Source organism: Melanotaenia boesemani, chromosome 23 (genome assembly GCF_017639745.1).
Source record: "Melanotaenia boesemani isolate fMelBoe1 chromosome 23, fMelBoe1.pri, whole genome shotgun sequence".
NCBI classification, from domain to species: Eukaryota; Metazoa; Chordata; class Actinopteri; order Atheriniformes; family Melanotaeniidae; genus Melanotaenia; species Melanotaenia boesemani.
In genome coordinates, this window is record NC_055704.1 from 25,839,132 (window position 1) to 25,855,697 (window position 16,566).

General features: G+C 39.5%; 1 protein-coding gene across 1 annotated transcript in view; it reads right to left on the reverse strand.

The window, feature by feature from the left end:
• Nucleotides 1-16,566, reverse strand: part of ptn (pleiotrophin) — a 60,171-nt gene that overhangs the window by 7,808 nt on the left and 35,797 nt on the right. The window contains exons 3-4 of the mRNA XM_041977434.1: nt 13,513-13,686; nt 7,987-8,148 (exon numbers count right to left, since the gene is read on the reverse strand). Coding sequence (XP_041833368.1) covers nt 7,987-8,148; nt 13,513-13,686 — 336 coding nt within the window. The remainder of the gene's footprint in view (nt 1-7,986; nt 8,149-13,512; nt 13,687-16,566) is intronic.

A 16,566-nucleotide genomic window follows, 5' to 3' on the forward strand; every position in this document is an offset into this window, starting at 1 on the left:
TAATTAATTATATACTTTAATACGTTTGGACTGGAGTGAAATTAAAATAAAATATTGTGTTGAAAAATAAACTAATGCTCAACTAGAAAAGTAGCTCTTCAAATACTTTTTGCAAGATACATCTCCATATTTGCCATTTGCAATATTAAAATGCATCGCAGACACATTCACTTCCCTCTTCTTGTTATTCTTGTACCCCTAAGCCAGACTGTCATTGCTCTCACTGCAGTTTAATCACCTTTAAGACAGCAAATGCAATAATTTAAAGAAAATACAGACTAATTATACACTTATCAAGGTTCAAATAGATGATAAAGTTTGTTCTTTTGTCTGAATTTTGCCCTTAGATCCAAACAAGTGTCTGTTTCTTCAAACAAATCACTGTTACCCATTATTGGGCTGTCAAATATCTTTTTAGTAAAATTATAACTAGTAAAATAGTAAAATTTAGTAAAATATTACTATTTAATCTCTCACACAATTTGGCCACCTTCAAGCTTTAAACCTTCTTTTCTTTACTTGGTAGATTCAATAGTGATTGTTCCCTGCTTTACAAGATAATAATATCATGTCTGGCTGTGAATATCTGTCATTGATACAGAAATAAGGACATTCTGTCATTTTCCAATAAGAGTGGTAGAAACATACACACTCCAGATAGTTTCTGAGATACTAGATTTGACTCAGGAAAGCTCTTCATTCAACCTAAAATCAACTTTGGTATCCAAAAATTCCCTCCTTTGTTGTTCTGTCCTGTGCTGCTGAAAGAAAAGGGGGAACCTTGAGATTTCATAATGTTTCATTTCTGTCACTCCGTGTTCTGTCCGCAGGGTCCGTGTTTCACCTGTACCAGACAGCAAAGACATGCAGCTCTGGAGCATCTCACATTGCTCCCTTGAGGCCTCTAAGCATTGTCTCCTCCAGAATCTGCAAATGACAGATGCTACCCCCATCAAAGAAACCTGCTGCAGTCAGGGGAAACCTATCTCCCAAACCCAAGGTTGCTGCTCAGAATTGCAGATTTGGCTGGGCAGATCTCTGCGCCCAGCTGGGGGTTAGATGGCCTCTCCTCTCTTCATCTCAGTCACTCTGAAGCCAAACATTTCTGTATTTTTTCCATAAGCCCTCTGATCCCACTGCTGTGGACTGTATCTCTGCCATCCCCTGACATGCAGAGAACAGCATACACTACTCCCCGTCCCAAACACACCTCATTATGCATAGCGACCCTTCTTTCCTTTGCCTTGTAACTCCTCTGCCTCCTGGGGCTTATCTTCCAACTGGCAGACATGGGAAGTCACACTTCTCTCAGATAGCCGGTCTCTGCTACTTACTACCTCCTTCATCTGGACCACTGTCATCCCTGCTTTGCTCTCACACCTCTGAGACTGTCACTCTGCATCCCTACAGCTGGCTTTTATTGGAAGTGACATAAACAGGTACCCAGTGCAACATGCAAGACTCCAAACCAAATTCAATTCAACATCCATGAATTTTCCGGATAACAGTAGAGTTTTAATTTACACTTTTCACATAAAAACTTTATATCAGTGATATTCTGCACTTGTATGTCTGCAATGAAATAAACAGCAAGCAAATGAAAATTTAACGTGGATGCGTTCATGCACACCATAAACAGATACATGAATGCATCCACGCAGCTTTTCAACTGGACCTCGTTTGAATTTCTCTGCCAAAATACAGCAAGTCATCAGTTTGGCAAAAGGTTCTTATTACAATCTGTAAATAATACTTATGGAGCCTGCACAGCTTCACAAGCTCACGGCTGCACAGTACAAGGACTGGTAGCCTCGGTAAAGTTACTTTGGAGGTCATTGTGAGTGGCGTAGATATTTGTCCACAACACCCTTTCATTCATTGCATCATGAGGTGGAGCTCCATCTCCAAAAGGCTCAGTAAAACATGGATAATTATACACGATGGATAAATGATTGTAAGGAGCTGCTAAGTGAACCCTGCTTGGGGCATCAAAGTCTGTATTTTTTCCTTTTTTTAATGGTCTTGATGTGGTCCTAGGAGGTGGTCTGCAATAATGATCCTGCTATTTTTTCCTTTCTTTTTTCCACAGTTAATTCACATAGAAGGTTTCAATGTTCTGTTCAGATTATTCTCAGTCATGCTTAAAATAAATGTAAACAAATGCAGGATTTTTGTGACCCAGTAATACCTGGCCACACAAGGCAAGGCATACAAGGCATTTAATTCTGTACACGTGAAGGCTGGTGCCCCATGGCACCCAGTGTTCTTTGCAGGTTTAAAGGTAGCTAACTGTGTCTGTCAGACCCTCCAGCATTTCAGCAAACTACTTCAGATAAAGGGTCCAGACAGTCTATTTTGCTTAGGAACATTCCTCACTGAGTTAAATGACCTGGAAACATCTTTGCAGCAGCCATATCTGAGTTATTGGAATTCTCTAAATAATAATAAATGAAGCTCCAATGCTTCTTTTATTATCTCTTTTAGAATAGGAAACACCAGAAGATCCTTTATGAAAGGAAGGAAGCTGTTCCTTTGTTGATTGTGTTATTCCAGTTGTATGAACTGTGATTCGTGTGAGGACAAAGTAGTGGTGTGAGCAGCTTTGACAACAGGTTTCGCTCTTGTGCATTTTTCTTTCTTTTCTTAATTATGAACATTGATATCAAAGTAATATTTCATATCTTTATATAATATGATATATATTATATCTGTAGTTTCACTGCTGCACATCAGACTGACTTTTACCTGCTGGAGAGATCTCAGAGAAGAGAATAGATGCAAGATGGATACTGAATTAGCTGTCATTAGGGGGGCGCCTCAGAGAGAAAACCTACTTATAGTTTTCCAGCAAGGTCAAGGAAAAGGGCGAAGGAAGATAATGTAATGCTATGGACTTTTCAACCACAGCCAAACAGTGTGTCAGTCAGACTCACCAACCTCTTTCCCTGCAGCTGGGCCAAAACCATACCTCTCTGCCACGAGGTCCATCCCCATAAACCTCCAGTGCTCAGTTTTACAGCAGACAAAGGAAACAAAACTAAATGAGAAGAACCTTTAAACTAAAAAAACCTTTGGCCTCTACAGCAATTTTTGCCCTTGATGACTACTGAGAGCTCCCCCGGCTCTTACTCAGACCCACCCAAGTATTTCACCAATTACTCCACCAATGGAGCCAGATGCCAACATCAGCTTTGATTTTCTCGACTAAAGCGAAAAACAAAGTGGAACAGAATATACGAACAGAAAAGGGGGAAAAGAAAACCTGGACATAAAACCAGAAGTGGAAAACACTCTATAAGTAGGCTGTCATGGTTAAAGGTTAGCACACTGGCACATTTCTGTTGGCCCACTACCTGCTGTCTGAAATCTGAAACCTGCTTCAGCACCTTCACAGCATTTGACAGCATGGGATACAAAGAAGAGAAACACTGATGGCGAACGATGCTTTTTTGTAATGGACCTTTCCAGCTCAATTCTTTACTTAATGACATCAGTTATTTGGATTTTAACCTCCAAACATGTTTCTGCTTAAATATCCAATTTGAGCTTTCCGTCTCTAACATTTTCCTGAACCTTTACATGTTTATACTCTTTTCAACTGTAAGTCTATTAATGAACCCATTTACTTAAACAGTGGCATCCTGTACAAGAAGCATTGCAGATGGGGAATACATCACACCTACTCAAGAAACTTCCTGTCACAGTGCATTAATGGTGTGCTACCAAGTGAAAAATGCATCTGATCTAAACAGTGTCAAACAGAGTTCAGTGTTAAAATCTTAGGACAAACAGCAGAGCAGACAGATGTGCAACAGTTCACTGCACTACAGGCTGCCTGAGGACTGCTGGCATTATCTTATCTTTGTAATTATGGGCCTCAGCTGATTGTGGATGTTTGATAAAGTGACAGTACGGTTAGACAAACTCAATATGCAAACCTTGTGTGCACAAGTCATCTGCTGAGCGTGATAACGCTGCAGTTTAGGGCCACTGGCAGCACTTGTGCACTCATAATAAACCTGTTTGAACAATAGGGCATTTACAATGAGTTCATTACATCCTTGTTTGCAAAATGAACAAGGAACCAGTGACTCACTTGCAGGGAATCGTTTCTTTCGACTGCGTTCCATCAGTATTTTGTAATATTTACATGTGCATCCACATGTTGAAATTCCTCCCCCACTTTTTATTGCTCAAGTTTTCTGATAACTGTCCATTTCCCAGTGAAAGTGAGAAGCACAAGCCAGCAGTTTTCAAGAGTTGAGTGACTTCGACATGGCTGATGAAAGCTAAAAGCCTGTAATTATAGTTGAATAGTGAGTTAACTAACTAGCACTGCTTTAATTCTGTCATTCACTGTCTGCAGCTCTTAAGTAGGAGGATTTCCTACAGGCTACTGGTGAGTCGAATATGAATGCAAATCATAGATGAGATTGCCTGAGATGAAATCATTTGTGAGGGTTTGGTGGATTTAGCAAAGATGCAATCAGGACAAGATGAGCATCTTCTGAACTTACACAATAATTATTCTTTCCTTTATGCACCTGGATATGTACACTGATGGTAATTCATTGTAATTAAAATGAAGCGGTGACAGTTTGCAATGACCTAATACTAAAAGAAAGTCAGTAGAAATCCATTTGTGCAAATCAGCAGTTACTTCTCATGCAAAGTGATGAAATAATGTGATTTCTCGAGGCATAAAAAAGAAACATTTCTCATTAGCCTGGCAAAGGCTTGTACTTTGCACCTAAATTACAGAAATATGTTTCACCAGGTCTGTCTTACTTTACAAAGTCCTCGAGTATAAGACTTTGTCTTGGTTATATTTTTAAAAGATGTAATTTAATTATTAAATTTCATTAGAAGCATTTTCTTTTCTTTTTCTTTTTTATATTATGCAAAGGAAAATGACAATGTTCCATAAAAAGGAAAGATGGCAGATTCCAACATTCTCACGGACCACTTTATCAGGTACATCTTCTGGTACTGGGTTAGACCCTATTTTTCCTTCTGAACTGCCTTAATTCCTGGTGTGATAGATGAAGCTGGTGGTAAAAAACCTTCCTCAGAGGGTTTCTCCATATTGACATGACAGCATCACACAGTTGCTGCAGGTTTGTCGGCTGCATCCATGATGAGAATCTCCCGTTCCACCACATCCCAAAGCTGCTCTACTGGACTGAGATCTGGTGGCTGTGGAGGCCGTTGGAGTCCAGTGAACTCATCGTCATGTTCTAGAAAGCAGGTGGAGATGATCTGAGCTTTGTGACATGGTGCATTATCCTGCTGGAAGTAGCATCAGAAGATGCTCCACTGTGGTCATAAAGGGATGGACATGGTCAGCAACAATACTCAGGTAGGCTGTGCTGGTTAAACCAGGACACGTTGGTACTAAGGGACCCAAAGTGGACCAAGAAAACCTCCCCCCACCATTACACCAGCAGCAGCCTGAAGCGTTGATCCAAGGCAGGATGGATCCATGTTTTCATGATGTTTCCAGCAGATTCTGAGCCGAGCATCTGAATATGGAGCTGAAATGGAGACTCTTCAGTCCAGCAACGTTTCTCCATCTTCTATTGTCCAGTGTTGGTGAGTGTGTGTGAATTGTAGCCTCAGTTTCCTGTTCTTAGCTGGCAGGAGACACCCGGTGTGTCTTCTGCTGCTGGAGCCCATCTGCTTCAAGGCTGGACGTGTTGTGTGTTCAGAGATGCTGTTCTGCAGACCTTTGGTTGGAAACAGTGCTTTTTTGACTCCCTGTTGCTTTTGACTTTGGTTGACTTGGCTTTAGTATTTTCCCGGCAAGAAAAGCTGCTTTGTTACAGCGGTAAATTGAGTCCACTAAAAACCACTTTAACCTTCTTATTTATGAAGATTCTAACAGATTTCTAGCCTTACATTTGGAGGATGGCTGCAGGATGACCCATTTCATATATCACACAATCAGCACGTTGGGTCAGGGTCCCAAACACCAATGTAGGTTGTCTTGGGGGTTGTGGCTGAAAAGTTTGGGAACAACCAGTTTAGACAATGATTCATGGATGTATTAACCCCGGAATTTATGGTAAAAGAGGAACATTCAGTCATTCAGCTGTTCCCAACCAGACTGATCTGCAGTTAACCCTTAAATGCCTGAATATAAAATAATGATCTGAATTTTTACTTTCTTTAATCTGAAGTCTTTGTTTGGCTCTTTAACACAATAATAATAATAATAATAATAATAATAATAATAATAATAATAATAATAATAATAATAATAATAAAGAAATAAAGTTTATTTTTATGTATGTGTAATTTATTACCATGTCATATGCATAACTATTGTAATGCTAATTATATCCACCAGGGGGCAGAAGACCAGATAAGAGTTTTAGGCAGATATGATGCCTTAGGGATTAAATGGTAAAGACAACGAACGCCATCTATCCATCCATTTTCTAGGCTGGAGCCTATCCCAGCAGCTACCGGTCCAGAGACATGGGTACAACCTGAACAACCTGGGAGAATTTAGAGATGGCCGTTAACCATGTCTTTGGATTGTGGAAGGAAGCAGAAGTACCTACAGCGTACAGGTAGAACATGAAGTGCCAGTGCTGGTACTGAAAATGAATGCCAGCTCTGTTGTAAACTCCGTCCATGAATCTGTGGAAACACTCACTGATTGTTCAGCTCAGCTTCAGTATCATCAGACGGTTCATTTAGTCTTGTGCTGATGTATTTTCTTGATCAGACTGTAACTATGGTTTAACGAAGTTCGGTTGTCTGGTGACAAAGCTGCTTCTGATGCTAATTTATGGATGGACCTTGTATTGGATGCTTCGCTGTCAGATAACTGTTCATTGTCGCGATGGACTCATGATATGCTATCGGGACCTGTCAGAGGTTGAACTGGACCTAATTTTGATTTATTTTCTTCCACTCAGAACTTTTTGCTGATTGTTGTCTTTGGCTCTACATGTCTAATACTTCTGTACTCCATTAGCATCAAATCCCACAGCACCGCACACCTTGTACCAGAGCCTAGCAACAACCAATGGTGCGTTCGATTGTACTCGGAAGTCGGATTCTTTGAGTTCATTAACTCATTAACCCCGACTTCACCCAGTAAAGATGGCTGCCAACCTATGCAAACTTTATCTGCGTCAAACAAAAACAAGTTGCACACTTAAGAAACTGCATCAAAACAACCCCTCATGGTAAAACCCATTCAGTTATTCTTACAGAATACAGTGAAGTTTACTTTCAATGTCTTTCATATTCTTCTGTAATAATTTCAACAATCTTTCAATAATAAAGAGGTTCAATAATTCAGTTCAACAGAGGTTCAATAATCTTCTGTAAACAAAGAGGCGTACTTATTGTTTTTTGTGTATTTTCTGACTTTGTCAACAAGAACGTTCTTAGCTAGGGTGTGACGTCATTCCCAGATCTTACTTCCGAGCTCCGACTCAAACACACCGTGAGCTTTTTTCTGTTGTTTATTGGTAAATACAGCACACAGCTTGGTAAACTAACGCCATCTAGTGGTGGTAGTAATGCATTACTAGCAGGTGCTGGCTACAACAAGAAGGCCATGTTTTGAGGCACCAGTCACATAAACTATTTGATTTCTTACCATTAGTAAGGCAAGGCAAATGTATTTGTACAGCACATTTCATGCACAAGACAGTTCAAAGTGCTTTACATAAAATATTAGCAGCATTACAGCGGGGTGCAGGAAGCAGTAACAAAAAGAGAAAATCTATCATGTGTTAATAATAATGGATTGTTCCTTTGTCAACATTTAGCTTTGTGTTTTTTCTTCTTCTCCTAGCTGAGCAGTAAAATATCATGTTTTCTGAGCACAGACACCCACGCTCCACAGATGTGCAGACGTAGTGATTCATCAATGGGACTAAAGTGCATCTCACCGCTCCCGGCAGGCTCAACGTGTCCAGCGAGGGCTACATTTTATCTGCTGATGATTAATTCCTCTCAGCTTACCTTGCAGCTTGGTCTTGGCAGTTTTCCCACAAGGCTTAGTGGCTGTGACAGTGGTGGCGCAGGTCGCATCCATGAGCGCTCGCTTCAGAACTCCTGTTCTGTTTTTCTTGCCCGTCGCCAGGTCACACTCACCCCATGCCTGGAAGTCGTACTTGCATTCCCCTGAAGCATAAAAGAAATCAGATACTTTATAACATGGTTTATTAAGATGCTTAATAAGGAAAATAGGATTAAACAGAGAAGGCAGGAAACCTGTAAAATATAGAAATATTAGATTCTTTATTGGGTTTAAATGTAATGACTGTCAGAAAAGTCTTTTGAACCATGAACTTTTAAAGGTTGTTTGATGAGCTCTTGCTCATTCTCCTCTCATCCAGTGAATTAATTCATAGCTTTCTGGAAACTAGAGATGGGATTTATAGCTTTTGAAGGGAGCCAAATCTTGAAGAGCTGTTTCTTTCAAAGAGCTATTCAGTAGAATGGCTCTTTCTTATTTATTATTATTATTATTATTATTATTATTTTTGTTGTTGTTGTTTTTTTTTTTTTTTTTTTTTTAGAATCCATTCAGGGTTAACTAAATTTAATCAAGAAAATAATGACTGGTAACAATTAGAAGACAAGATTTATGAATAATTCAAACTTAAACATCCCACCAATATATACTCTGTTGGTATTAGTCTCAAATATTGGTCATGATTTCATTTGGCTTGTGTTTTCATCATAATTATTCCATAAGGTGGCTCCATCTCCCTGTGCTTTGACAGTGAAATCACTATTTTGGATTTTCTCTCCCCCAAAAAATGTTGTGGCACAACGAAAACTAACTGGACTACAATTAACTTTTATGCAACACAACTTTATTCCAAAAATTTTCACATATGGACATTTTAGCAATGCAAGAAACTCACAATATACCATATAAGAATAATAAATCATTACAATATGTACCTATATAAAATCAACTGTACAAGATTTGAAAAAAAATAAGAAAACACACACACACACACATATATATATGATATATATATATATAGATATATATATATATCATTCATTCAAAAGACTCCTTCAAAAGAATCAATTCATTCATGAACATCACATCTCTTAGAGTCTTTATTTTTTCCTAATCAATATAATCGTATTGTGATCAAACTGGTGAATTACAAGCCTAGCCGATAGTATCTCGTTCATGAGCGGTTGCTATGGCTTTGGCTGGCCACCAGATGTCACTGCTCTTAGACTGAATAGCCTCGAGACTTGGAATCTTTGTCGGCAGAATTAAAGCTTTAGAGAGCTTCATGAGGTTTCACCTGCCCAATGTCTACAGCTAACCCTAAATGCAAGCAGGTGACACCTTATAGTGGCATAAGACAACAAGAGATTTTAAACCTTTTCTTGTATGAAAAGCTCTGTTAGTGAAACCGTCAGGGTTTGCTGCATTCTCTTCTTCTTCTTGTTTTTTGATGGTTGGCAAACAACGACTTGTACAGTATCACCATCAACTGGTCTGAAGTGTGGTGGACAACAGGACCCGGCACCGAGCGACCTGTGTGATATCACATGGTCACATGACATGAACACTTGCGACATGAAGTCCATATTTTCTCTATTGCCTTGTTCCATCTGGAGTGGTTTAAATTTTAAGTAAAATAAACTGTTTCTAATCAGAAACACAAGGTAAAAATTCACTTCACCACACGGATGTTTCACTTTAAACTCAACCAGTGAGGATGTAAGATTACTTCAGAAAATGGTAGCAGTTGCTGGTGTATGTCATAGAAGTGGGTTTGAGGAAGATGTGAATGTCTGCACATCTTTCTTATGTCTTCCTGTGTTATTATGTTGCCAGTCCAGCCTGTCCAGGCTCCTTCGAGGCTGTGAAACTCATTAGTCAGCTTCCTCTCACATGAAAGCCTATGTCACTGTTTCTGAGATCCCAAGGTGCTCATCAGAGGAGGGGAGAAAGCAGAGAGAGGGAGTGACAGGGCTATTGTTGCAGGAATCCTTCAGGGACTTCCTGAGAAACCAACTTTTAAAAACCCTGTGCCTTCATACCCATAATTTGTGTCTGAGTGGGCTCCCTTGCAGGCTCCTGGGAGTTTGTCAGAAAGCTAAGTCCTCTTTAAGTGGTCACATAGAGCAGTATATATGTGCAACTCTAAATGGAAAATGGCAAAAACAAAAGTAATTTTAATTAAAAATAAACATAGTTATCAATGCACCCACTTAGATTTATTGATTTATTGATATTTAATTGCCAATAACATGAACTCAAATTATTTCATGTTTTCTTATCAGCTTTTTTTTTCATTTGTTAATATGAATCTGATTTCAGAGAGATTGTCAACAAATGTGGAAGACATAAGCGGAGGAAGAGCGGTGGCCCAGGTAGCAGTTACCATCTCTGACATCTTGACACCCCAGGTGCCATCTCAGGAGATTGACAGGTCATTGGTAGGTCATTGCTGTAGGAGGACAGAAACGTCTTTTCAGACACAGATGGATTGCCAGTGTCACTTCACCAGTCTGATGTAGGTCTTAAAGTGGTTTTCTGATTAGTCATCCTTTAAAAATAAAAACATTTGGCTGAATATTTTTAGAATAGATTCATTGCCTGTTCAAGTAAAACTAGCCTAATGTTAGCCTGAAGCTACATAGCAGTGCTAATCTAGTTATATGCTAGCACTAGATTAGTTTTGAGATAATATGGGGAAACCATGTCATATTTAGTTTACAGTGAGTGTATTTAGCAAATACACGTCAACCTAGTTAAGTAAAATGACTGAGCTGAAAATAAACTATACAGAATGCTCAAAGAATCCATCAACATCCAAACATGATGCTGCTTGTTTGCTATTTAGAAGCTTTAAATATTTCCAAGTCGCTTAGTGTAAGATAGAGTTTAATTTGAACAGGATGCTAGCAAGGCTGTTAATGTAATGTGTAGTAAGATACATCGTTAAAATGTGGACAAATATAGTCTGGAAAATATAAGGATGAAAAGAAAAGGAGACATTTCTGACTTTTTTGTAAAAACAGGTCCAGACAGACCCAGCCCAAATATCAGCAGCCTGAATAGCTTCTGATAAGCCGCTAGCCACGCTGGGGGCCTTCTGGGTAGGAGGCGGCTCTCTGTCTGCTTCTCGAGGCTGATGTGGAGACTGTGCCCCTGCTACCCGCTAGTCTATGACCCAGCCTTTCCACATGGAGAACCATTATGAAAAACAAAACTTGATTTTCTAATCTGAATACGAGGACCAGTTCACAGGTAGGTTCAGAAACTGGCGCCCGCATGGAGCCCTGCGGCGAGTTGGCGGCGAGCCAAAGCAATATTTTAAACTTGTATACCTGTGTGTATGTGTGTGTGTGTGCTGGGGTTTATATACATGTACATGTATACTACCCTGAATTAATTTATTTTTGTGCACTAACTAATGCATTATTTAATGGATTTTTATAGTGTGTTATTTATTTTGTTTAATTTGTTTATTTCCTTACTTGTGTGAGTGCCACATGCTGTGGCCCAGGATCCAGCTGGTTGACCCTTACTTACTTACCTGTCTATGGACCTTTAGGGACCTTTAGGGACAATATTTCCACTTGGTGACCTCGCTTATTAATGTAAGAGTGTTTTATTTCTCTTGTTGCGCTAATGTGACCAGTTATTACAGCAGTGCAATTTCTGCGACTAAGCTAGACACCTGTGATCTCTTCTACTTCTACATTTCATCAAGAACCATCATCACTGATATTATCACAAAAACAATAATTATGCATCCACCACTGTCAATGTCCGGTTTGTCTTCGCAGGCTTCAGAGGCATCGTTGGACCGTACCATAGTGGAAATATGTATTGTGGACAGACCAATCAGGATTCCAGCTCTGTGCTCATGCCTCATATGGTTGGTCAGTACTCTGAGAGTTCTAAGCAAACCACAAATAGGAAAAAAAAAACAAAAAAAAAACTTGTATTTATGTAATTCAAAACTAAAATTTACCAAGATGTTAATTCGTTAATAATAGTTTATCACAGTTTGTCACAGCAGGCAGTTCTTGTTGGATCATCTCTGTTTTAGTGTTTCACAGCCATCATAGCTCAGTGTGCGCTTCATTTTTAACCTTTTCCTGTTTATTTCCTTTTAGCTTGATTTATTCAGACCCATTATCTGGAACGTTTGCGGTCTGCATCACCAGCCCCCAAAGGTGCTCCTTTCATGTGGTGGAAACGACTGCAAATTGTGCACAAACCCCCCTTTTTCTCCACTTTGTCCCTGTGCACTGTAAGGTTGAGCTTCTGCAAGCTATAAAGAAGAAGAAAAAAAGAAAAATGCTGTCGATTTTGTTTTCAAATGTTTTGTTTGAAAGGACTTCCGAGGTTTAGTGGTTTAATTAGATGTAACTGTTTTGGCAAATGGGATGTCAAATCTGTCTTGCTTAGACCTCAACATAAGACAACTACATTATCCCAAGTGTGTCTTGTAATGGCAGAAGGTATTGTTTTATCTTGTGAGTCTGCCTCTGTGTGTTGTCACAATGATAAATTCTGTTCCTTGAGACACCTCCTGCAGCAGCAACTACCCCAAAGGTTGTTTTTGTAGACTGGTATGTGTCAGTCAGTCTGGGGACATATTTTTGTAAAATAATAAACAGCATATAGATAGGAACCTCTACTGGTCTGTGGTTCTGACTGCTGCACACTCATCTCTGTCATCAGTATGTTGGCATGCACCTTGACCCCTTTGCAAGATGCTCTAAACAAACTGTTTTACATATATAAAGGTATTTTAAATAAAAGCAGAGAAGGAGAAAATATTTTTCTGGTCTTGTCTTGAATAAGTTTTCACAACTCAAAATCTAGAAGTGTGTAACTCTGTGCCACTCTTCCAAAACTTTTGCTGCCATAATCTTTACAGCCAGTTATGGAGGCCATTATTTCCCTCAGTGTGTTCATCATTCCTGGCAGACTCATTGCAAAGCTGACAGGCTTTACGGTGGGAACAAAAGTCCCCCTGGCTTGTCACAGCAAGACATTTCAGCTGGAAATGCTGCACAGACTCAAGCCAAAAAATGGAAAATCAACCTAAAGACTGGACGCAAATCCAATTCCAAGCTGTTGTTTTCTGTTTTTGGACCACACCTATTTTTGATCTTGTCTTTCATGTCAGCTCCACATGTTCCGAGACTATGCTTTGTCAGCTGTGATGCTTCAAAAGAAAATCCCAAGAAAATCTATTTAAACCTGCTAAAACACACAGATGTACACACATTGCTCACAGCTGATTATTTCTGTTTTCCATGACAATATATCATATTCTCAGCAGACATTTCTGGCCATTGTTTTTGTGAAAGACATGCCACAATAGGTCAAAGGGAGATGTGGAAAGACAAATGGAAGTCATGCATTCGGGAAAGAGTGGAATTCTCTGGGTATTTTAGTTAATGCTGATGATTTGGATATTATCAAAAGTTCTTAAATGTCTTTTCACCACCAAGCTGCTTCTGACTCTCAGCACTTATTCTCACCTCCAAACTTCTTCTTCCAGTTGCAAGGGATCTTGCAGCGCTGGGTCTTGATGGTCTGCTTGCAGTCAGTGCCGGTGCGTGTCCCCTCCCTGGTTCCGAGTCCACAGTCCCCTTCGTTGGCCACACAAACACTCCACTGCCACTCCCCACAGTCTGACTTTCGCTCCTTTTTACCTAGAAAAGGTCAAGGCTACAGTTAAAAAGGGAACATTTCCCATTTCATCAATGTCAGATCAGAGGTTATGAGGGGTGGGTATTCAATGTGAAATGTGAAGGAAAGAAATAAAAGAAATCTTTATATATCTGGGCTCTTTAGTGAGGTGTTTTGAATAATAAAATAATTGGGAACACAATGACATCTCACAACAACACAAAAAAAAAACGACTGAACTATTTAATTTTATTACATTTATAGTCATTTGTTTTTGTGTGTCTTATTGTGAACGCAGCGTAAAACTCAGAAACCTCTTTATGCAGTTTAAAAAAAAAAAAAACTTTGTTTAAATCACTTCCTGTTTTCAATCATGTAGTTTTATGTTAATGTCAACTCCTAAAGTTTAAATACCAAGTGTCATTAACCCATATTTTATTCCCAGCAAAAGATAAACAACATATCACATGATGAAGCTGAGATGTTTCACCATGTGATGGAAAATATGAGCGGATAGTGAATCTGATGGCAGCAAGTATTCTATTCTATTCTGTTCTATTCTATTCTGTTCTATTCTATTCTATTCTATTCTACAGTCATTTAGCAGACGCTTTTATCCAAAGCGACTTACATTTGAGAGTAAGAACAACACAAGCATGGATTCAAACAAGATGGGACGTCATCATAAAGTGGTAGTCAGACTGCTGGAGTCCAGCTGGACCAGGTGCTGTCATGTAGTGCTAGAGGCTGTGTATATAATTGTTTTGTCTTTTTTTTGTAAGTCATTCTGTTTAAATACAAGATGACGATTTCATCGAACAATATCATCTTGGGCATAAGTGCACACAGCTTTTTAAGTACCCAGTTGCGCCAAAGAGCTGGACAAATCTTTCTAACTCGTCCCGACGAGTAGAAGAGTTAAGCTAAGTGCGAAAATGCTCCTTAAACGACTGAGTCTTTAGCTTGCTCTTAAAAGTGGATAAGGACTCTGGGTAGAAAAAGTAGTTCCAGGGTGATGTTCAGCAAGGTGTAAAAAGTAGTTCCAGGGTGATGTTCAGCATGGTGTAAAAAGTAGTTCCAGGGTGATGTTCGGCACGGTGGAAAAAGTAGTTCCAGGGTGATGTTCAGCAAGGTGTAAAAAGTAGTTCCAGGGTGATGTTCGGCATGGTGTAAAAAGTAGTTCCAGGGTGATGTTCAGCAAGGTGTAAAAAGTAGTTCCAGGGTGATGTTCGGCATGGTGTAAAAAGTAGTTCCAGGGTGATGTTCGGCACGGTGGAAAAAGTAGTTCCAGGGTGATGTTCAGCATGGTGTAAAAAGTAGTTCCAGGGTGATGTTCGGCACGGTGTTAAAAGTAGTTCCAGGGTGATGTTCGGCATGGTGTAAAAAGTAGTTCCAGGGTGATGTTCGGCACGGTGTTAAAAGTAGTTCCAGGGTGATGTTCGGCACGGTGTAAAAAGTAGTTCCAGGGTGATGTTCGGCACGGTGTAAAAAGTAGTTCCAGGGTGATGTTCGGCACGGTGTAAAAAGTAGTTCCAGGGTGATGTTCGGCAAGGTGTGAAAAGTAGTTCCAGGGTGATGTTCAGCACGGTGTAAAAAGTAGTTCCAGGGTGATGTTCAGCATGGTGTAAAAAGTAGTTCCAGGGTGATGTTCAGCATGGTGAAAAAAGTAGTTCCAGGGTGATGTTCAGCACGGTGTTGCATCTCTTCTTCATGTCTGGAAACGTCTGAGAAGTGAGGAGACCAGTTGCTGGAGTTTTAGGAGAGGAATGTTGTCCCATTCTGGTCTGATGCAGGATTCTAGCTGCTCTACAGTGCTGGACCTTGGTTGCTGAATTTCCAGACATTGTCTGGATGGGAGCAGATGTTGCTCTAAAACCTCCATGTACTTTTCAGCATTGATGGAGCTTCACAGATGTGGAAGCTGCCCATGCCATAGGCACTAATGCAGCTCCATCCCATCAGAGATGCAGCTTTTCACCTGTCCACTGATAACAAGCTGGATGCTCCCTCTCCTCTTTAGTCTGCAGAACACGCCCTCCATGCTTTCCACAACCTAGTTCACAATTATGTTCACAGACAGTGATTTCTGGAGTCCATGCAGTCATTTCCAGTAAAGTGTCATGTCCGTTTTAAGACATGCTGCCTGAGGGACCCACGACCACTGGCATCCAGTTTTGACCCTCAGCATTGTCCCATGCACACAGAGATTCCTTCTGATTTTCTGATTTTTTTTTTTTTTTTTTAATTATACACTGTAGTCTTTAAAATTGCCCATGGAGGAACATTTATCTGAAATTGTTCCACAATTTTTAAGTCAGTTTGTTTCAGATTATTGAACCTCTCTCTTCTTACCTGTTACTAATCAACCTAATTAGTTGTCAAATTATCCTCCAGTTGTTTTTGCACCAGTTACTTTTCCAACCTTTTGTTGCTCCTTATCCAACTTTTTACTTTTTAGCAGTATTGCTGCTACCAGATTACAAATGATCTCAAATTTCCAATGAAATGGTAAAATTGTCTTAGTTTTAATTTCTGATATGTTGTTTATGTCCCCTTGGAAATTAAACGCTGGTTTATGAAATTCATAAATAATTGCATTCTGTTTCTATTAAGATTTTACAGACTTTTCCAGGGGTCAACTTGAAAGTCTTCACAGCAGTCTTCTTTGTTTACTTTGTTTTACTGCTGTGTCTAACATTATTTATCTTAACTTGAACTTTTGTAATTGGTTTAGGGGAAATTAATGCAAATTAAGTTTAAGCCATGAATTTGAATTAGGTAAAATGTTATTCCTTAAACCCAAATGGGATTCATCTGACTTGTTTTCCTTTTTTGTAACAACATTTCTCTTTCTTTCTGAATCTCCCACAAGAGGTCAATTAGTTCAACTAAAAGCCTTTCTT